The following is a 15,791-nucleotide window of genomic DNA, read 5'->3' as shown; positions in this document are numbered from 1 at the left end:
CAGGTCAGATTATCTGTGTGTGTTGATACTTCAACAGCAGGTGGTTAAGAGAAATAACTTCTGCAGGACAAAAGAACTTTAGTTGACAGCGCTGAAATTTATTATCAGGCTTCCAGGAAATGCAAACAGTATCACCAAATACCAGTGAGTCTCTTTCAGGTGTTTAAATTGCTTAAGCATGATCTTTTCAGTTTCACACTACTGCACTGTTGCTGGCTTTAGATAAATCAACTAGTTTGAAGTTCGTTCAGTGCATTCGCCTTCCTCTTCCTCAATATTCTCTTTACTTCTGTCTATTTAACATGTTTTCTGTAGTTTACAAAAGGGACTAACCAAAGATGCCCTGCACACCAGGCCTTGAACAATTACTATAGGTTACCCTCAAAAGTGAAGATCACTTCAGTCTCTTACTCAGAAGTGTCCATCTACCTGTGTGCTTACCAGTGCTTATTTACAAAATTCTGCTTTCAGTGTGTCTAAAACATTTTTCATAATTTCAGTTTGCCTTATTAGCCAGTATTTGGAGTTTACACTTTTTACACCACTGAAATGTTTTTAGAAACTCACATAGGACTATTTCTCACTGTAACTTGGATCAGCTGAGTCTTTCCCCTATTCAGCATTGCAGACTGCTGTGCTGACACTGCTTAGTGGGGACAGCAGCCTGTCCTCTAAACACACTCACAGAAGAGGCTGCAGTAAAAAAGCTCACTGCTCAAAAGCAGAGTCAGCACATGTGTTTCTTGTTCCAGTTCTCAGAACTGGGAATAAATTAAGCTCCCTCCTAGTTTGGGCTCCCCATACCCAGTATTTAAAGCCACCTCCTTAAGTCTGTATGGTACAGACTTAATGTATCTGTGCCTCTGTGTTAGCTTACCCCAGGCTTCAGCTGACTCTACATTTCATTTCCAGCTATGGGAGATATTACTTCAAGACGAGCAACCAGTTACCACATTGCCCATCATCACATCAAGATAGGAAATTATTTCACCCCAAAGGTTATTCCATAGGATGTGAATGGAAAAAGTAAGAGGCCAGATGGTGAATGGTCTGAAGGGAAATGCTGCGTCGTTATCCACTTCAACACACCTGACTACTAAAAGAACAAAAAGAATACATAGAAAATATAGTACAAAACCAAGTACACAAAACTACATCCAGTTTCTCCTCAATCTAGACCAAATCTACCTTGTCACAGTCCTTCCATATTAGAAGCCAAAAACTTCCACATGGCTTGCTAGACAGTAAATTCTGTAACAAAAAATTAAGCTCTTTAATAAGGTGAGTTCACTTTTGCAGTGTTCACTAACTTTGAAAATACCAAGTGCAAAATAGTCTGTATCTGGCAAGAGGATTTCCATTACAACCCGTATATAAACACGGAGAATGATCATTTATATGGGGCTTCTACAAAAAAATTACATCTATTTTAAGCCACTGGGAAATAAGTGAAGACACAAGAAATTTGTAGTAACATGTCAGAAGACACTGAGACTTTAAAAAATGAGTTAATATGATTGCAGGTGTCTTTTAGTAAGTGAAGAACAACAGTTTCTGAAGGACTACGTTCAAAACAAGTGATTTGTGTCTAGTGTTGTTTTTAGTATGGTCACTTTACTTATGACACAAAACTGACTTTGGTGCCATACAGCACAGACCTTCACAATTTAATTTATGTGTAAATTGGGTGGTTTCTGCATGTATCCTTATACCATTACAGCACAAAACTCTTTCACACATTATTCTGTTTCATACTCCCAAAGCTTCTTAGAAGCAAAGCTGATATTATATATATTTAAAACTAAAATGCTCTACCATCTGTATTTTTTCAGAACCAAAGGTTTGGGGCTTTTTCCAGGAAGAAAAGAAAAAAGCTAACAAGGTATTTAATCTAAACATTTGAGTAAAACCCAGATGCCACAAATTTAGTAAAGCATATGTATAGGGATCTCCTTTTTCCTCCTTTTCACGTCCTCCTATGTACTGCATTCATAAAGATATTTCCCATTAGAGATCCCTGCTTCAGAAATAAGAAGTAAAACTAAACCAAAATATACAAAAAAATGAAGGGCTTGCAGTCAACTTAAAGCATCTCTCCCACACACAGTTGATAGACCACTGCCAGGCACAAGTCCTGTGCTTTGGACACAGCCCTAGTCTCACTATGCAGACATTACTTGTCCCATTTTGGGTTATATTGTGTTAGGACAACAGCACGGAATGACTTACTGGAAGGAAGCAGAGGCAGAAGCAAAGTAAAGGAGAACACAAGAAGCAACAAAGACTAAAGAGTACACAATCATCTAGCTCCTTCCAGAAGTCAGTAAATATGCAATATAAATAACCTGATACCAAGCAAGGTGCAAAGTGTCAGACAATACCGGTGGGAGAGACCATAACACATTCAGCAGACTGAAGAAGACGAAGCAGCTAGACTGAGAAGGAATTCAGGACAGGCAGATGCAGTGTTGCTGTCTCTGGGCTACCTCCAACACATCCAGGTATAGACTACACCCAGAAGGGTGACTCAGAAAGGAGACATCCTAATATAAAAATGAAACCAAGAGATTTTAGCAGCATGCTAAAAAAGATCAAGGACACAGTCAAGAGGGTTAACAGCAACAAAGGGACAAGCTTCTGTGCTGTTCACACACAGAGAGAAAAACAATTTAGGAGATGGCAGAGCAAAGAAGCAGTAAGTCGTGTGAGCAGGAAAAAAAAAAAAAAGGAAAGTTTTGAACTGCTCTGCTGAAATAAGGCAAAATGTACAATGATGAGAAGGGGTGACCACATGGATGTCAAAAGAACATGATCAATGAGACACAGCTATTCTGACAGGAGCACTATGTGAACTCGAACAGAATTCAGGTCTGGAAATGGGAACCAGCAGCAAAAAACTAATGGATCACCTCACTAAAAGGAAGAGACTAAAGATGAGTAAAGGACTACATGAGAATCAAGGGAGAAGCAGTGCAAAGATCACAGAACAGTATAGGACAGCAGATCAGAAGAATGGTAGAGGAGGACAGAGAACACGACATCAGGTAACACAGAAGAGGTTTGAGGAAAAAATAGCTGTTCCCGATCTCTCATCATTTAATCATTTAATAATACTGGGTAAGGAATCAGAGCACAAGAGCAAAAGCATATAGAAATCATTAGTAGTGAGCTATGAATAGCAGGAAACTTCTGAGATCATTTACAGGCAGCACAAGAATAAGTGAAGCCAGTGAGCACAGGATCACCTGAGGTTAAGGAGACTGAGGAGAACAGTAAAAACTAAGTTGCTGTCCACCATCACCTACCAGGTGGGATAAACAGCTACCAGCCACCAGGAACACAAGCGTCTTCCCAGGAAAACAACTGCTAAATATACTCAAACAGTGACCTCTACTGGACAAACCACAGAGTGCTGGTACTTGCACGGGCAGCAGGAACACTCCAGGTACAACCACAGAACGACACAAAAGCTGGAATCTCTGAATAGATTGTTGCAAATGATTGCAACGTTAATTAACCACCACTGGCAGATAACGCAAATAATTGTTATAATAGTTACAAGTCAAAGACTTACTGCACATCCCAAAATAAGTGAAAATAAAACAGGTTGGCAGCGTAATAGTTGCACATGTATTGATGACAGCCAGCACTCACCCTGCTGTCAATGCTGAAGTAACCTTTAATACCCCAGCCTGCTTTTCAGTCACATCTTCCCCTCTGTGGCCTTCTGAGTGGGATTATAGACAAACTGAGCTTCTGAAACCTCTTCAGATACACTTCCTACTCACAATGTAGTACATGGATTTTAATTGTCAAAACTCCAGGAGCATACCAAGTAAGGATTTCCCATCCCATACTAGGATGTGAAATTTTGTATATGTTTTAAGTGGCTGGAGAATACCTTGAGTTAGCCTACCTATCTGAAGTCTAGAAGGCTCAGTATGCCTTCATACTTTATGGCAAAATAGTACACAAAAGCTGCTCTGGTAGGAAAAAAAAGTTAGGCAAGGCATATGCCACATTTTTATGCTCTATCAGTTTTCTTCATAAAAGGAAGTTTTCTCTGTTGCTAGTTCTGCTCCAATTATTGTTCAATTACAAATCTAGTAGCACAAGTAGACCAAAAGTTGAAACCTAATTTACCCACTGACTTCAGCCTGCAAAGGTACTTTTTTCCAGTCAAAGGTAGCCATTTGTTGTTCTAGCACAATCAATTTATAAATGAAGCAAACAAATAAATAAATAAATAAAACCCCCAAACCCATGAGCCCTGAAGACACATGACAGACAAACCCTACCATCAGCTGGGAAAAAATCCTCATCCTGACTCAGATGATCTCTTTTACACTGTCTCCCAGAGCTCCACCTCATTGTGCTTGAAATTATATGGGGCAAGGCCCAGATTAAAAACAGACAAGCATGGTAATATCCCTTCCTCCCCCTGACCTGGGCTCCCCAGAATCTCAATATTGTGCAGTTCCCAACCGGTTCCCCAGAACCATTATTAAAGCACAAACTCTAGCTGAAGCGCTCTAACAAAGTAGATAGGTGTAAGTTTGATTTCAAGAACTTTTATGACAGATTCCTTAGCACATGACTGGCACTGCCACCCCAGCATGAACCACGGAGCAGCAATGCGAGAGGAATCGCTGCAGCTGGCACTGCAGAACAGGCAGATCTACACCAACACCTGAAGGTCACTTTCATCCTGCACAGAGGCATCAGATGAGCAAGTGGCCCAGATTGCTGCAGACTTCCAGTTACATTCCACCTGAACTTGAGTGAAGCAGCCCTAAGTAGAAATACATAAAACAGAAGCATAAATACCCATAAAAATTACTACTGTTGCACAGATGATGCAGAAACAATATTTATGGCTGACCAAACTGATCAAATGTGGTTTCTACAATAGTGTCCTGTGGCTCAAACTCCCTCTGTGCCCCTCTAGCACAGCTACCCCAATTCTCTACCACTATTCATGTCCCATAAATGATCCTATTGAACAGGAGGTGAATGTTACCTGTATCTCCCTCAGCTAACATCAAGTGACACGGAACAAAAACAACTTGGTCACATCTACCCAAATTAACCCACCACACTGAAGGGCAGGTATTTTTGGTTCAGCCACTTATTTTCACCAATTTAAACAATGTTTGTCAGGACTTCTATTGCATTTATTTTGATGGTAGCCAACGGCTTCAAAAGACACCTGGGTCAAGATCAGACAACTTACACAGGCTAAGACTGTCTTCAATTTTGCTTCTCAGTATACTGGACAGAAGGCTTTAAAATGACTAAATGATGGAACAATAAACTCCCAGTACAACATACAGAGAAACTGGCCTCTATGTCTACATTATACTAAGAAAAAGCACAAATATTTTCCTGCTTTCTATGGGATTTGTCAAGAGACCCTACAGAGGAATCATCCCAGCTTTGTCACTTACACAGCACCTGGTTCAACAACACTGCACAATCACAGCTATTTAGCTTCACTGAGAGTTTTGCTTCTCATTTTGAAGCACAAGAATTTCTCACCAAGCAGCAAAGGACAGACTCAGCTGTTTCAGAAGTCACCAAGAGCAGAAAAAGCCAGTTCAGGACTCCTCCATTAGCACCAGATAGCTGAAAAAAATTCAGCTTAGTATAGATCCAGAAAAATCAATGTGAACTTGAGTACTTCTGATAATGAATGATTTAGATACATAAATGCAGTACAAATGACACACTAGAAATTTTAACAAAATCCACGCCACAATAGTATTCTGAGTAGTACGATGGATTTAATAGAGCAGTCCTCATACTTGCTAATGAAACTTTACTTACTTTTAATAGTTTTCTAGCAAAAATGCGAAGTATGTTTACATAAAAATATGCATATCCAGTTTTTACATTTATTTATTCTTTCAGATAGACATATTTATTCTAAAACAGCAAAAAAATAGCTAGCAGAACACTCATTTAAATGGCAGAAAACTAGTAGAAGATGCTAATATGACCTTAGTGTAGCATGTCAAGTGTCACTGCCATCAGCTTCCTAGTCATTTTAAGAACAATCTGCTAAGACAATTAATTACATAGCTTAAAAGATTAGGTCAACAGTGTCAAATATGAAAATATGAACTTGAAATTTAGCCTTTTAAAAATGTGTGCTGTCTATTTAAGTGTCTACATCCATTTGTGAAAGAAGAGTAAGTTTCAGACTTGATGAGTTACTTCTCAGAAGCAGTGGTCTTCCCTTCCCATGAAAGAAACCCAAACACAGCAATTAGAAAGGCTGACAGAATCCCTTGGCTGAGAGAAGGTATATACTCGCAGTCTGCTGATAAAATGGCTACTTTAGGAGAAAGCAGTCAACTGAAGGCTAAGATTTAATGTAATGTAACACAAACTTATAGTCATGGCAATCTTTAAACTGGTATTTTGAAAACTAAAACTACTTTAAGCATATGGCACACTCTGGATTTTTCTTGAATAGTTAAAGTCAACCTGAGCACATCCTTCTCAGCTGCTCCTTATTACTGGATCTTTCCCCCCCCCAGTCAGGTCTGCAGCTAAGACTCAGCTAGGGCGTAGGTTAGCTACTCAGCTTTTCAGTGTGGAGCTCGTGATGAAGCACATGCCCTCCCCAGGCTCAGATCTGAGACAGCCAAGTTAACTGTGATTCAAGTCTCCATGCAGGAGCTTCAGCCTGTCTCCTCTTCCTCACAGCAAGGCAGACAGCTGCTACCTGCCCAGCCAGCTGTGTGTTCAGCTGAGATCACCCTTTAGCTATGCTAAGTTTGCAAAGCACCAGGTGGAAGAGCTGATTCACTGTCAGTCTGAAAGTCTGTTAGACTTCAGAAGTTCTAGGAATTTTACAAATCTCAGAGAAAGAATAGTGATGTTTACAAACAGTAACATTTCCAACTCATTTCATCCTTGTGCCAGGTAAGCAGCCATTCAGACAGAGATACCAGAGCAAATAATCAGGACCAGAGAGAAGCTTTCCTGTCAGCACCAAGGTTCCCAACCTTGGGTGAGCTGTCTGACCACAAGCATTAGACAGAGTTATGCAGAATGAACTGCTACCTCAAGGTGCCTGCAGCCCTCCAAAGGCTGCAGAGAAAGCTGAAGTGGCTGAGGACAACTAACTGCCTAGCTTTCAGAAGCTCGAGTTCAGAGACAGCCATCCCCTTGCAGTACCTGAGGGAACCCACAAAAGTCACCAGCTGGGTGGTCCCACAGCCCAGCTCCACCAGTGGCTGATAACAGATGCCAGATGGCAATATGCCCAAATAAAATTTACCATAATCTTTCTCAAAACATTCTCCCAGCTTCAGGATATTTTTAACTTCATGGCCTTCTAAACCATGGACAGACCTGTATGTTTAACAGTGATGCACTTTGGATTTACCCTCCCTTAACTGGCCCATTAATCTACCCATCAGTCATCATTTACATGCCAGATAGCTGGAAACTGTTGGTCACATCTGTAATTAAATTGAGATTTCTTTGAAAACTACAATGGGATAAAAACAAATAGCAAGACGACTGTCTAGAGGGCACTACACCATCAGAAGAAGGGTTCTGAATAACTAATTCATACTTCACACAGCCAGTCATGAAATGCCCATAATTTTATCTATTTACTACTACAAACTGTTTGAGCTACACATTAGTACCCAATAAACTGCATCCAGAGAAGTGCTTATGTGCTAAAATCTAAGGATATTTATGTTTTTCCTCACGTTTAATCCTTTACAAATGCTCAGGGACTCTAGTGACACTTTTGCATTAATTGACATGTTTTAAATAACACATACTACCTTACATCTCATGCAGCAAGAAGCGTAGAGTTTAACAGGCTGGGTTTTATTGGTTTGTTTTTGGTTTTTTAGACCCATCTCAATTTGTAAAGATTTCCTTGGATACACCCTAAAGCACCTACCTAGTCCTCTTGTCAACACATACCCACTTTACTGGTTCCATTCACCTCCCCATTTCATCTCTCCAGTTGAGTTTCAAAAAGGGAAGGACCGGTTTAGAGAGAAATCCACTGGCACACGCAGAGAGCAGACAAGAACAAGAACATCAACAAAACCAACACTTCTCTTTAGAAGATGCACAGCAACAGGGATGAGACCAAATTTACTGCCTGAATTTCAACAACCAAGAAGCAGGAATGTTTGCACAAGACACTGGTAGATAAACCACACAAACAAAGAACAAACAACCCCCAAACCCACAAAAACTTTTGCCTTGCAAAAGTCAGTCTGATATCTGCCTCTGCCAAGTTAAGTCTCATATTTATGTTCTCAACATGCTATTTGCCAACACCTCACTTAGGGGCTTCTTTACTGTGGGAAGCAGGGTCCACAAGCTGAAGGTGGTGTGTGCAGTATGACTAAGAGACAGCTTTTGTTTGGACAGAAATAGGCTACTTGACTTCCACACCTATGCTTACATTCAGTTGGCCTTGCTCATACATGTTTGGTTATAGATATAATGCACTGGAGTTGTAATTGCTTTGCTTCAGTCAAATTCATTATCCATTCACTAAAATGCAAACTGTATTGTTTCTGATACAGCTAAAGAGATTTCAAAAGTCCTCACCTTAACATAAGGACTTCAGAGTCATAGTAGGAAGTGGATTTCTGACTGAACTGGTTACAAGACTGAGAATTACAGATCTTCCAGTACATTGCAGGTCTGTATTGAAGCTGTATTGAAAATGGCTGCTAAGTCACACCCTCAATCTCTTCACTTTTAATGAAGTACTAACCAAGAAGCACCACTCTTAATAGTGACATTGTACTCAAATCAAACTAGCAGTGTCAGCTTTTCCATATTACTTAACTGCCTGCAATGCAGTCCAAAACCAGGAATATACTTACTTGTAAGCTTGTTGTGACTCAGAACCAGCTGTGTGATGTGAGACAGCGTAACTGCAAATGAAGAGAGAAAGAAGTTAGTTTATGGACATGGCAACTGAGAGCTTGTAGCTATTTCAGCTGAAAAAAAAATAGGAAAGTTGTTCTCTCCACTCTAGTAACTTGATTCATGTGCATTGTCAAAATAAACAAGAGAAGATCAAGACTAAAGGACACATCCACCTACTCCTCTGCCCTTTAACTTTACATTTCTGTTACTGCATCAGGCACAACTTGAAAAGCTTTTACTCACAGATACAGCAACCTGTTTCAGCTAACCCTTGAAAAAGCTCATGACTTAACAGAGGCAAATATAACCTGTTAGCAGAATGAAAGCAATCACTCAAAGGCACCATCAGATCAGAAAGTTCAGTGTTTAAAAAAAAAAAAAAGCACTACCATGGTTCCCTGTGCAATTGCGGGTTGTGAAGGAAGGAAATGCAGGGAGGAGAAAGTTAGAAACAGTGCACCCACCCCAAATTTCTCCTAAAATTTGAGCACTCTTAAGTACTGCCTGCATCACCTCACAATGCAGAACAAGAGGACAGGGAAAGAAACCCATAGAAAGTCTGTAAGGGTATTGTAGGAAAATCATCACTAAAGGGCAGACAAGCATCTTAGAGCAGAGCTCTAAGTTTAAAACATAAAAGGCACCCCAGCATCTGAACCATAAGCGACCATGTAACACTACTGAGTGCTTACCCATACAGATAAATACAGGATTGCAATTTACCCAGAAAAATGAGAGAAGATACTGGAGATAGTAACAAGCTTGTGAACAAATGCCTAAGTACACTAGTTGCTCTTGGTTTAGCCGTTTTCTTAGCTGTGACAATCAGTAATAGTCAACATTTCATGGGCCCTTGATATCCAAGCCTGACCACCAAGAACACAACCATCAGAAGGGCAGCCCTACCACTTGACATCCAGAGATGAGAAGTGCTCTAGTCTCATGTCTTCAGTTCCAAGGCAAACTGACATCACCAATGCCAGGGAAAAAAAACCTGTTTTCCTGCATTTAACTTCAGAAAAATGTCATTCTAGGGCTCTAAGGCTTTACCTAGACTTAACAGCATCAACAAAAAAATTTACTTTGTACAGTATCAAAAACAATAGTGATTTTTTTCGTTTTTTTTTTTTTTTTTTTTTAAACAAAGCTGCTTCCATTTCGCTTTGCTTTTAAAACAGATGAGTTGAACTAAAGTGGCAGAACAAGACCAACTAACACCACCTCACCTCCATACTAAAGAGTCAGCATCATGCCATGGGCACAGTGACAACTGGACCCCTGCATCGCTTCTGCCTGGCAAAGGTCTGCAACACCCATGCTGAATTGTGGGTGCAGCCACTGGGAAGTCAAACTGGGCACTCAGGTACAGTGTATGTTCTAAGAGAACTTTTGCACTATTTCCTTTTCTCCTTCAAAGTTGATGCTTTTTTGGTTTATTAAAGCAGAACAAAGACTGAAGATGTCACCACGCTTCTGTGGCCTTGACTCGATCATTCTAGTTTTGCATAGAGCTTTGCCAGTTTCAGAGAATCCAAAATTCACATGATCTGTTTTTTATTTTGTTGGAGTGCATAATGAATTTCATTACAGTAAGACCATCCCCACCACATGCCTTTTAATAAAAGCAGCTAGAATGACTTGAGAAACGACACGAGGAAAGCTCAAATTTAGTTCATACATCCACCATGATTCGACTTTCTTCACTCTTTTCTGCCCATGAATCATTTATTCTATGAAGAAGATATGACTTCTGTGATTATTTGTTAAAACTAAGGCTAGACATATCCAAGGTATCAAAATAAAACAAACTCTTTTCATGAGAAATGATAAGATCTTCCCCTGTCTCACTATGGGAAAGCATAAAAATCAAAATGACAACTCAGATAGACTAAGAGAAGTGTTTAGGATTTTGTTTCTGTGCTCAAGATGCAATTCAGTATTTAAAAGCAGGCCAAATAATATTTAACTCCTGCAAAAAGCCAGCCTCTTCTAAGGAGACAGCACTTGCATGCAACTTGCTTGTACCACAGAAGCATCAAGTCACTGAGCTGCACTAAATGCTACACAGCAGCACAAATGCAAGTAACGGCTCTGATCAGTTACAAACTGAGCTCAGAAAATGAAGTATTTTACTAAGAACAGAGGCAGACCTCAATTTAAGCCAAGTGTTTGCACATGGTGAACCTCTCCTGCCACAGTGTCATCATGTCTGTACAAAGGAAGTGTGGATGCTTATTCAAGGGAAATGAAGCTTTGGGGCTGCAGACTCTGGTCTTCTGAACATCAAACTCCTGATGAATTTAAATACCATAATGTTCTGTGCATATTTAAAAGTAAGTCTTCTAACTACACCATCAAGCCATGTGCACCACTGGCCTTTAGCAACACAAGGTTAGAAGCATTATTCTCACTACTCCCTCTCCTTTTTTGTCCCACTAATGTATTCTTCAACTGAGACTGTTTTCAGAAAGGTTTCTTCTCTCACACCTATACAGAACAGAACGAAGTCCATATCAAGAATTTCAAGGCTGAAATCCCTAGACCAAAGACATTTGAATCTGTATTTTACTGTTCAAATTTGACTGAAGTCTAGACACCTTGTCTGAGACTCCACTATCTCAGTCAATCCTGATGCATGACAAAAAAATCCCATGGCATCTTTGACCAGCAACAGCAGGCTGACATCCCCCAAAGGAGCAAGAAAGGCTACACTCCACTACTATTTTGAAAAGAGCAAAGTTATAGGTGTCTGTGCTCTGGACTACTTCCAGCAGCATTTTAGACATATCAAGACAAAGAGATACTTCAGTCTTGAAAGGTCCAAAGCTACCACCAGTTCAGAGACAAATTTAAGAAAGGGAGCCACGATAAGAGAGCAGTACTTGCTCACTCCTTACACAGAGGGGAATTTGCTCACTTACATTAAACTGACCTGTGTCAAACGACCAGCTCCTGGAAATGACATGTTTTCCAGTACGCTGCCACATGCCTACTCCGGTGAAAAGGACTGTGTTGTGGGAACAGCTGACTGAGATTTACCTCATCCTATATATAAAGTCATTCTGCAGGACAACTAAACCATCAAGTCTTGATATCAAAGAAGATACTTGTCTTAGGCAACTGATTAACATCCACAAGTAACATCTAGAAGGCTAAAGGGGGCCTGGTGGGGCAATTTTGATTTGGATGTACACAGTCCAGGTAAGCATAACATACAACAGGTCAGATGACTCATCCCAAGTACCAGTCTCCCAAGAATGGAAGGGCACTGAGATACCCCTGGGGAATTGCTATAGCCTATGATGCCATTGGAGGAGCTTCTGGACACTGCCTTGATAACATTATAGTCATTAGCATACAGGCAATAAGTTACAATGACTTCATGAATGCACCAGATACACAGAAGTCTGAGGGTCAGGACAATACCTACTGCCAGAGCAATTGACTTCCACAGTAATCACAAACTCTCATTATGGTCCCAGTCCCTCTATTACTTCAAAACAGAGCAAGTCAAGGGAAGAACATTTAGGTTCTTCCATTTTGGCCCTAATATCAAGTCTCTTCATATACTGCAGTCATGCACTGCAAGTTAGCTTTACAAAAAATATCTGGATGACAATACTCAACCTAATTATTAAGGAAAAAATAAAACAAATAAAAATCCTGTCAAAAAAATACAAAAAAAAACCCAAAAAGCCTGACAAACCAACCAAACAAAAGCAAAATAAATTAGAAAAAAAACCCCCACACCCACAAAACAGGAAGACCCCAGCGACTTTGCTGAGCCAAGATAAGACACTGCCTGTCCCACTGGAGGAAGTTAATGCAGGATGAGCATTACAGTATTGTTACAAGTAGCCTGCCTCTCCATCTTACAGTATTGTTACAAGTAGCCTGCCTCTCTATCTTCTGTCCTTTGGTTATTTTAGGAATGAACAATTTTATAAACACTAACTTTCTGATAAATAATTCTAGTCATGTTAATTCTTACCACGCAAGTATGTACTTTATTCAAAATATGAATAGCTTACAGATGGAATGATAATGAGAGCCAATTAACACATAAATAGGATTGCATCCAATATTCCTTCCCTGACAACAGAGCAGATGTCACAAGTTATTCGGGCAGAATAATTCCTTCATTCTTAGCTTCTCCATATCAGTCGCTTAAAAGACACATAAATGAGACTGGTCCACACTCTAAGAAACAATCCCATAGTTGCTGATGGCTGTTCAAAGTCCTACCAATAAATGCCCCCTATCCTTTGCTACACTAGGGAAAGGGCACATCATTCCATACTTGCTGAAGCTGCTTGTGCAGCCTACGGGATGTCTATTAATGCTCTCTACCATTACCTGTCCATGGTGGACACAGCTTTATAAACAAATGTCATCTATTTATTCCACAATATGAAGGCAAAAAAACCCAAACCAACACAACAGAACACTTCCATGGAGCAAGACATTTTTTAACACTATTTATGTACAGAGGATGCACAACTATAGTATAGATGTGCACACAGATGGTGTAACTGTTGTTTTCTCATATGCTGGAATAATAAGAAGAGTCTTTAATACTCACAATTGTTTCACACAGTCTTAGCATGACAAGCTAAAGAACAGAACACTTAGATCACGGGATATTTTTTGTCTCAAATTAAATCTCTTTTCTACAGAACATCTGAAAAAGGGTTCTCATACTACAGTACTGAAAGCATCAAAAATTCAGATGCTCTCAAGGTCTGTAACACAATTCTAGTTTGAACTTTAAGTCATTAGGAGAAAACATGGAAGTGCCCGGCTTCAAGAAATATTCCAGAAACAGAACTCGACTTCTAATGACATTAATGAACTCCTGATTTAGAAGTGGTTCAGGGACTACTTAATTTTTCTTTGTGAATCTGAATGCCACATTGTAAATAAGCTAGTAACAACGCTCTTTCTTTGCTAAACATGAAAGTGGGAAGAGATGTAAAGGTTGCCAAGCTTCCAGGTCTAAGCTAACTTGTCAATCTCCTTCCAGATAGAAGTATTTCATCCTTAATTGGAAAGAGACACTGATATTTGACAGAGGCAAGTTTTGTCTGTTTCGTCTCTCCCACTGCTGCTACAGAGGGTAGAAGTTAATGCAAAAGAAAATCAGAGTGACTGCCTGGTACTGCAGCAAGTCATTCACTAGACTGAAAAAAAAAAAAAGCCAGAAGAGAATCATATCCAAGACAGGGCATATATTCCCCTTTGCTCCTCTTTGCCCCCACATAACATCAGTTTTCTCTATCACTTACATTTTGCTGGGGTTTTTTTCTAAACACACATGACAAGAACAGGGCTACACCTCAGGAAAAGGATTGATTGGCACACTGAACAGATGTTACATGGTAAACTTGTTCCAAATCCTTGTGCCTGTATTAACCCTAAGTGAATTAAGTTTAGAAAGCTTAAATACAAGCTCACTAGTCATTCTGCAGCAAGTACTCAAATGTGCAGTGAGACAGGGCTTGGTCCTGTCCTTGAAGAGTAAGGACTATAGGGACCAGCTTACCTTTAGGGGATATTTGGCACCTCTGGTAGGGTCATTCACAACCACTAAATAATTACATGACACAAAATCCTGATCAGGGGCTACTGAACACTGTAACTCAGGCATATCTTCCAACCTACTAAGTCCTTAAAACTCAAATAGTCAAAAACGTTCCCTAAACGTTTTAGATCGTTATCTAAATTACCTTAACTCTCAGCATCTGCTGGTGGCCCTCCTTAGAGATGAAACCCTGTGCAAGAAGAGTCACTGGACATGAATAGTCATGACTGCTTTTAACAGAGATCTTTACTTCATGATCTTTTACTTCAGGAAAAAAAAAAATAGCTGAAAAGGCAAGCTTTAACACCGCCCTGGAAAGGTGTGCAAAACACAGAGAAGGAAAGGTACCAGGTCAGTCTCCTTTAGTTTACATGCCAGTTCTGAGAGCCAGAGAAAACCCAAACACCCAATCTACATTAGAAAAGACCATCCATTTGGAGTCAGATGACAGGGGTTTGAAAACAACAAGTTTAACACTTCCTCAAACCATTACCAAAAATTCAAAAGTAATACCTATTCATTACTTTTTATTTGGCAGAAGGTATTCCTTCTTCAGAAGGCAAACACTTTCATGGTAGAAAAAAACCCCAACCCCAAAAAACACGACTTATCTGTTCTCTGTCAGTGACCACAATAACTGAAAAAGCAATTAATTTAACATAAATCAGCCATCATTTCCCCCTTCCCTAACTTTCATCCCAAATTGAAGAAGGCCCCAAATCCCCATGCTAGATCAAGTCACACAACATGTACCAGGAGTATCTGCAGAGACCCCTCTGATGCAGTCTAACTAGGGTACCACAAATCTATACCCCATGTAGGGAGCTCCCTGCCAAAGACATTTCAGATGCTTAATTTGCAACCTGGTATCAGGGAACATCTGGGGACCACAGTGTTCCACCTTGTGGTCCCTGGCCCTGCCTGAACAACAAACCCTAAAGAGTCTTTGTACAAGAAAAGCTTTTTTTTTAGGATTATCAATGTGCTTCGACATTATCCTTTCTCTATGCTGAAAGATCAAAGCTGGTTAATTAATTATGTGTCTAGTGTTGATAGAAGGCACCAAGTCTATTTAACAAAAGCAACAGTACTCTGTTGCTGCCCCATATACTCAACAGATCTAAGTATAGTTCTGAAAATTAATCTTTAATTAATGTGAGCTAAACACTACTTTGCCTCAAATAAATGCTCATCCAATAAAAATGCAGTGACTATTTAACGTGAGCTCACATATATAGTCCTTACACCACCATCTTCCCAAAGTTCCATGCACCGCCCAGAAGCAGGA

General features: G+C 39.9%; 1 protein-coding gene across 1 annotated transcript in view; it reads right to left on the bottom strand.

Moving 5' to 3' along the window:
• Window positions 1–15,791, bottom strand: part of RSU1 (Ras suppressor protein 1) — a 103,714-nt gene that overhangs the window by 86,432 nt on the left and 1,491 nt on the right. Inside the window, exon 3 of the mRNA XM_082294789.1 lies at window positions 8,877–8,927. Coding sequence (XP_082150915.1) covers window positions 8,877–8,927 — 51 coding nt within the window. The remainder of the gene's footprint in view (window positions 1–8,876; window positions 8,928–15,791) is intronic.

Source organism: Coloeus monedula (genome assembly GCF_965178545.1).
Source record: "Coloeus monedula genome assembly, chromosome: 1".
NCBI classification, from domain to species: domain Eukaryota; kingdom Metazoa; phylum Chordata; class Aves; order Passeriformes; family Corvidae; genus Coloeus; species Coloeus monedula.
Note: the sequence above shows the minus strand (reverse complement) of the source record. Positions and strands in the feature narration are given on the sequence as shown.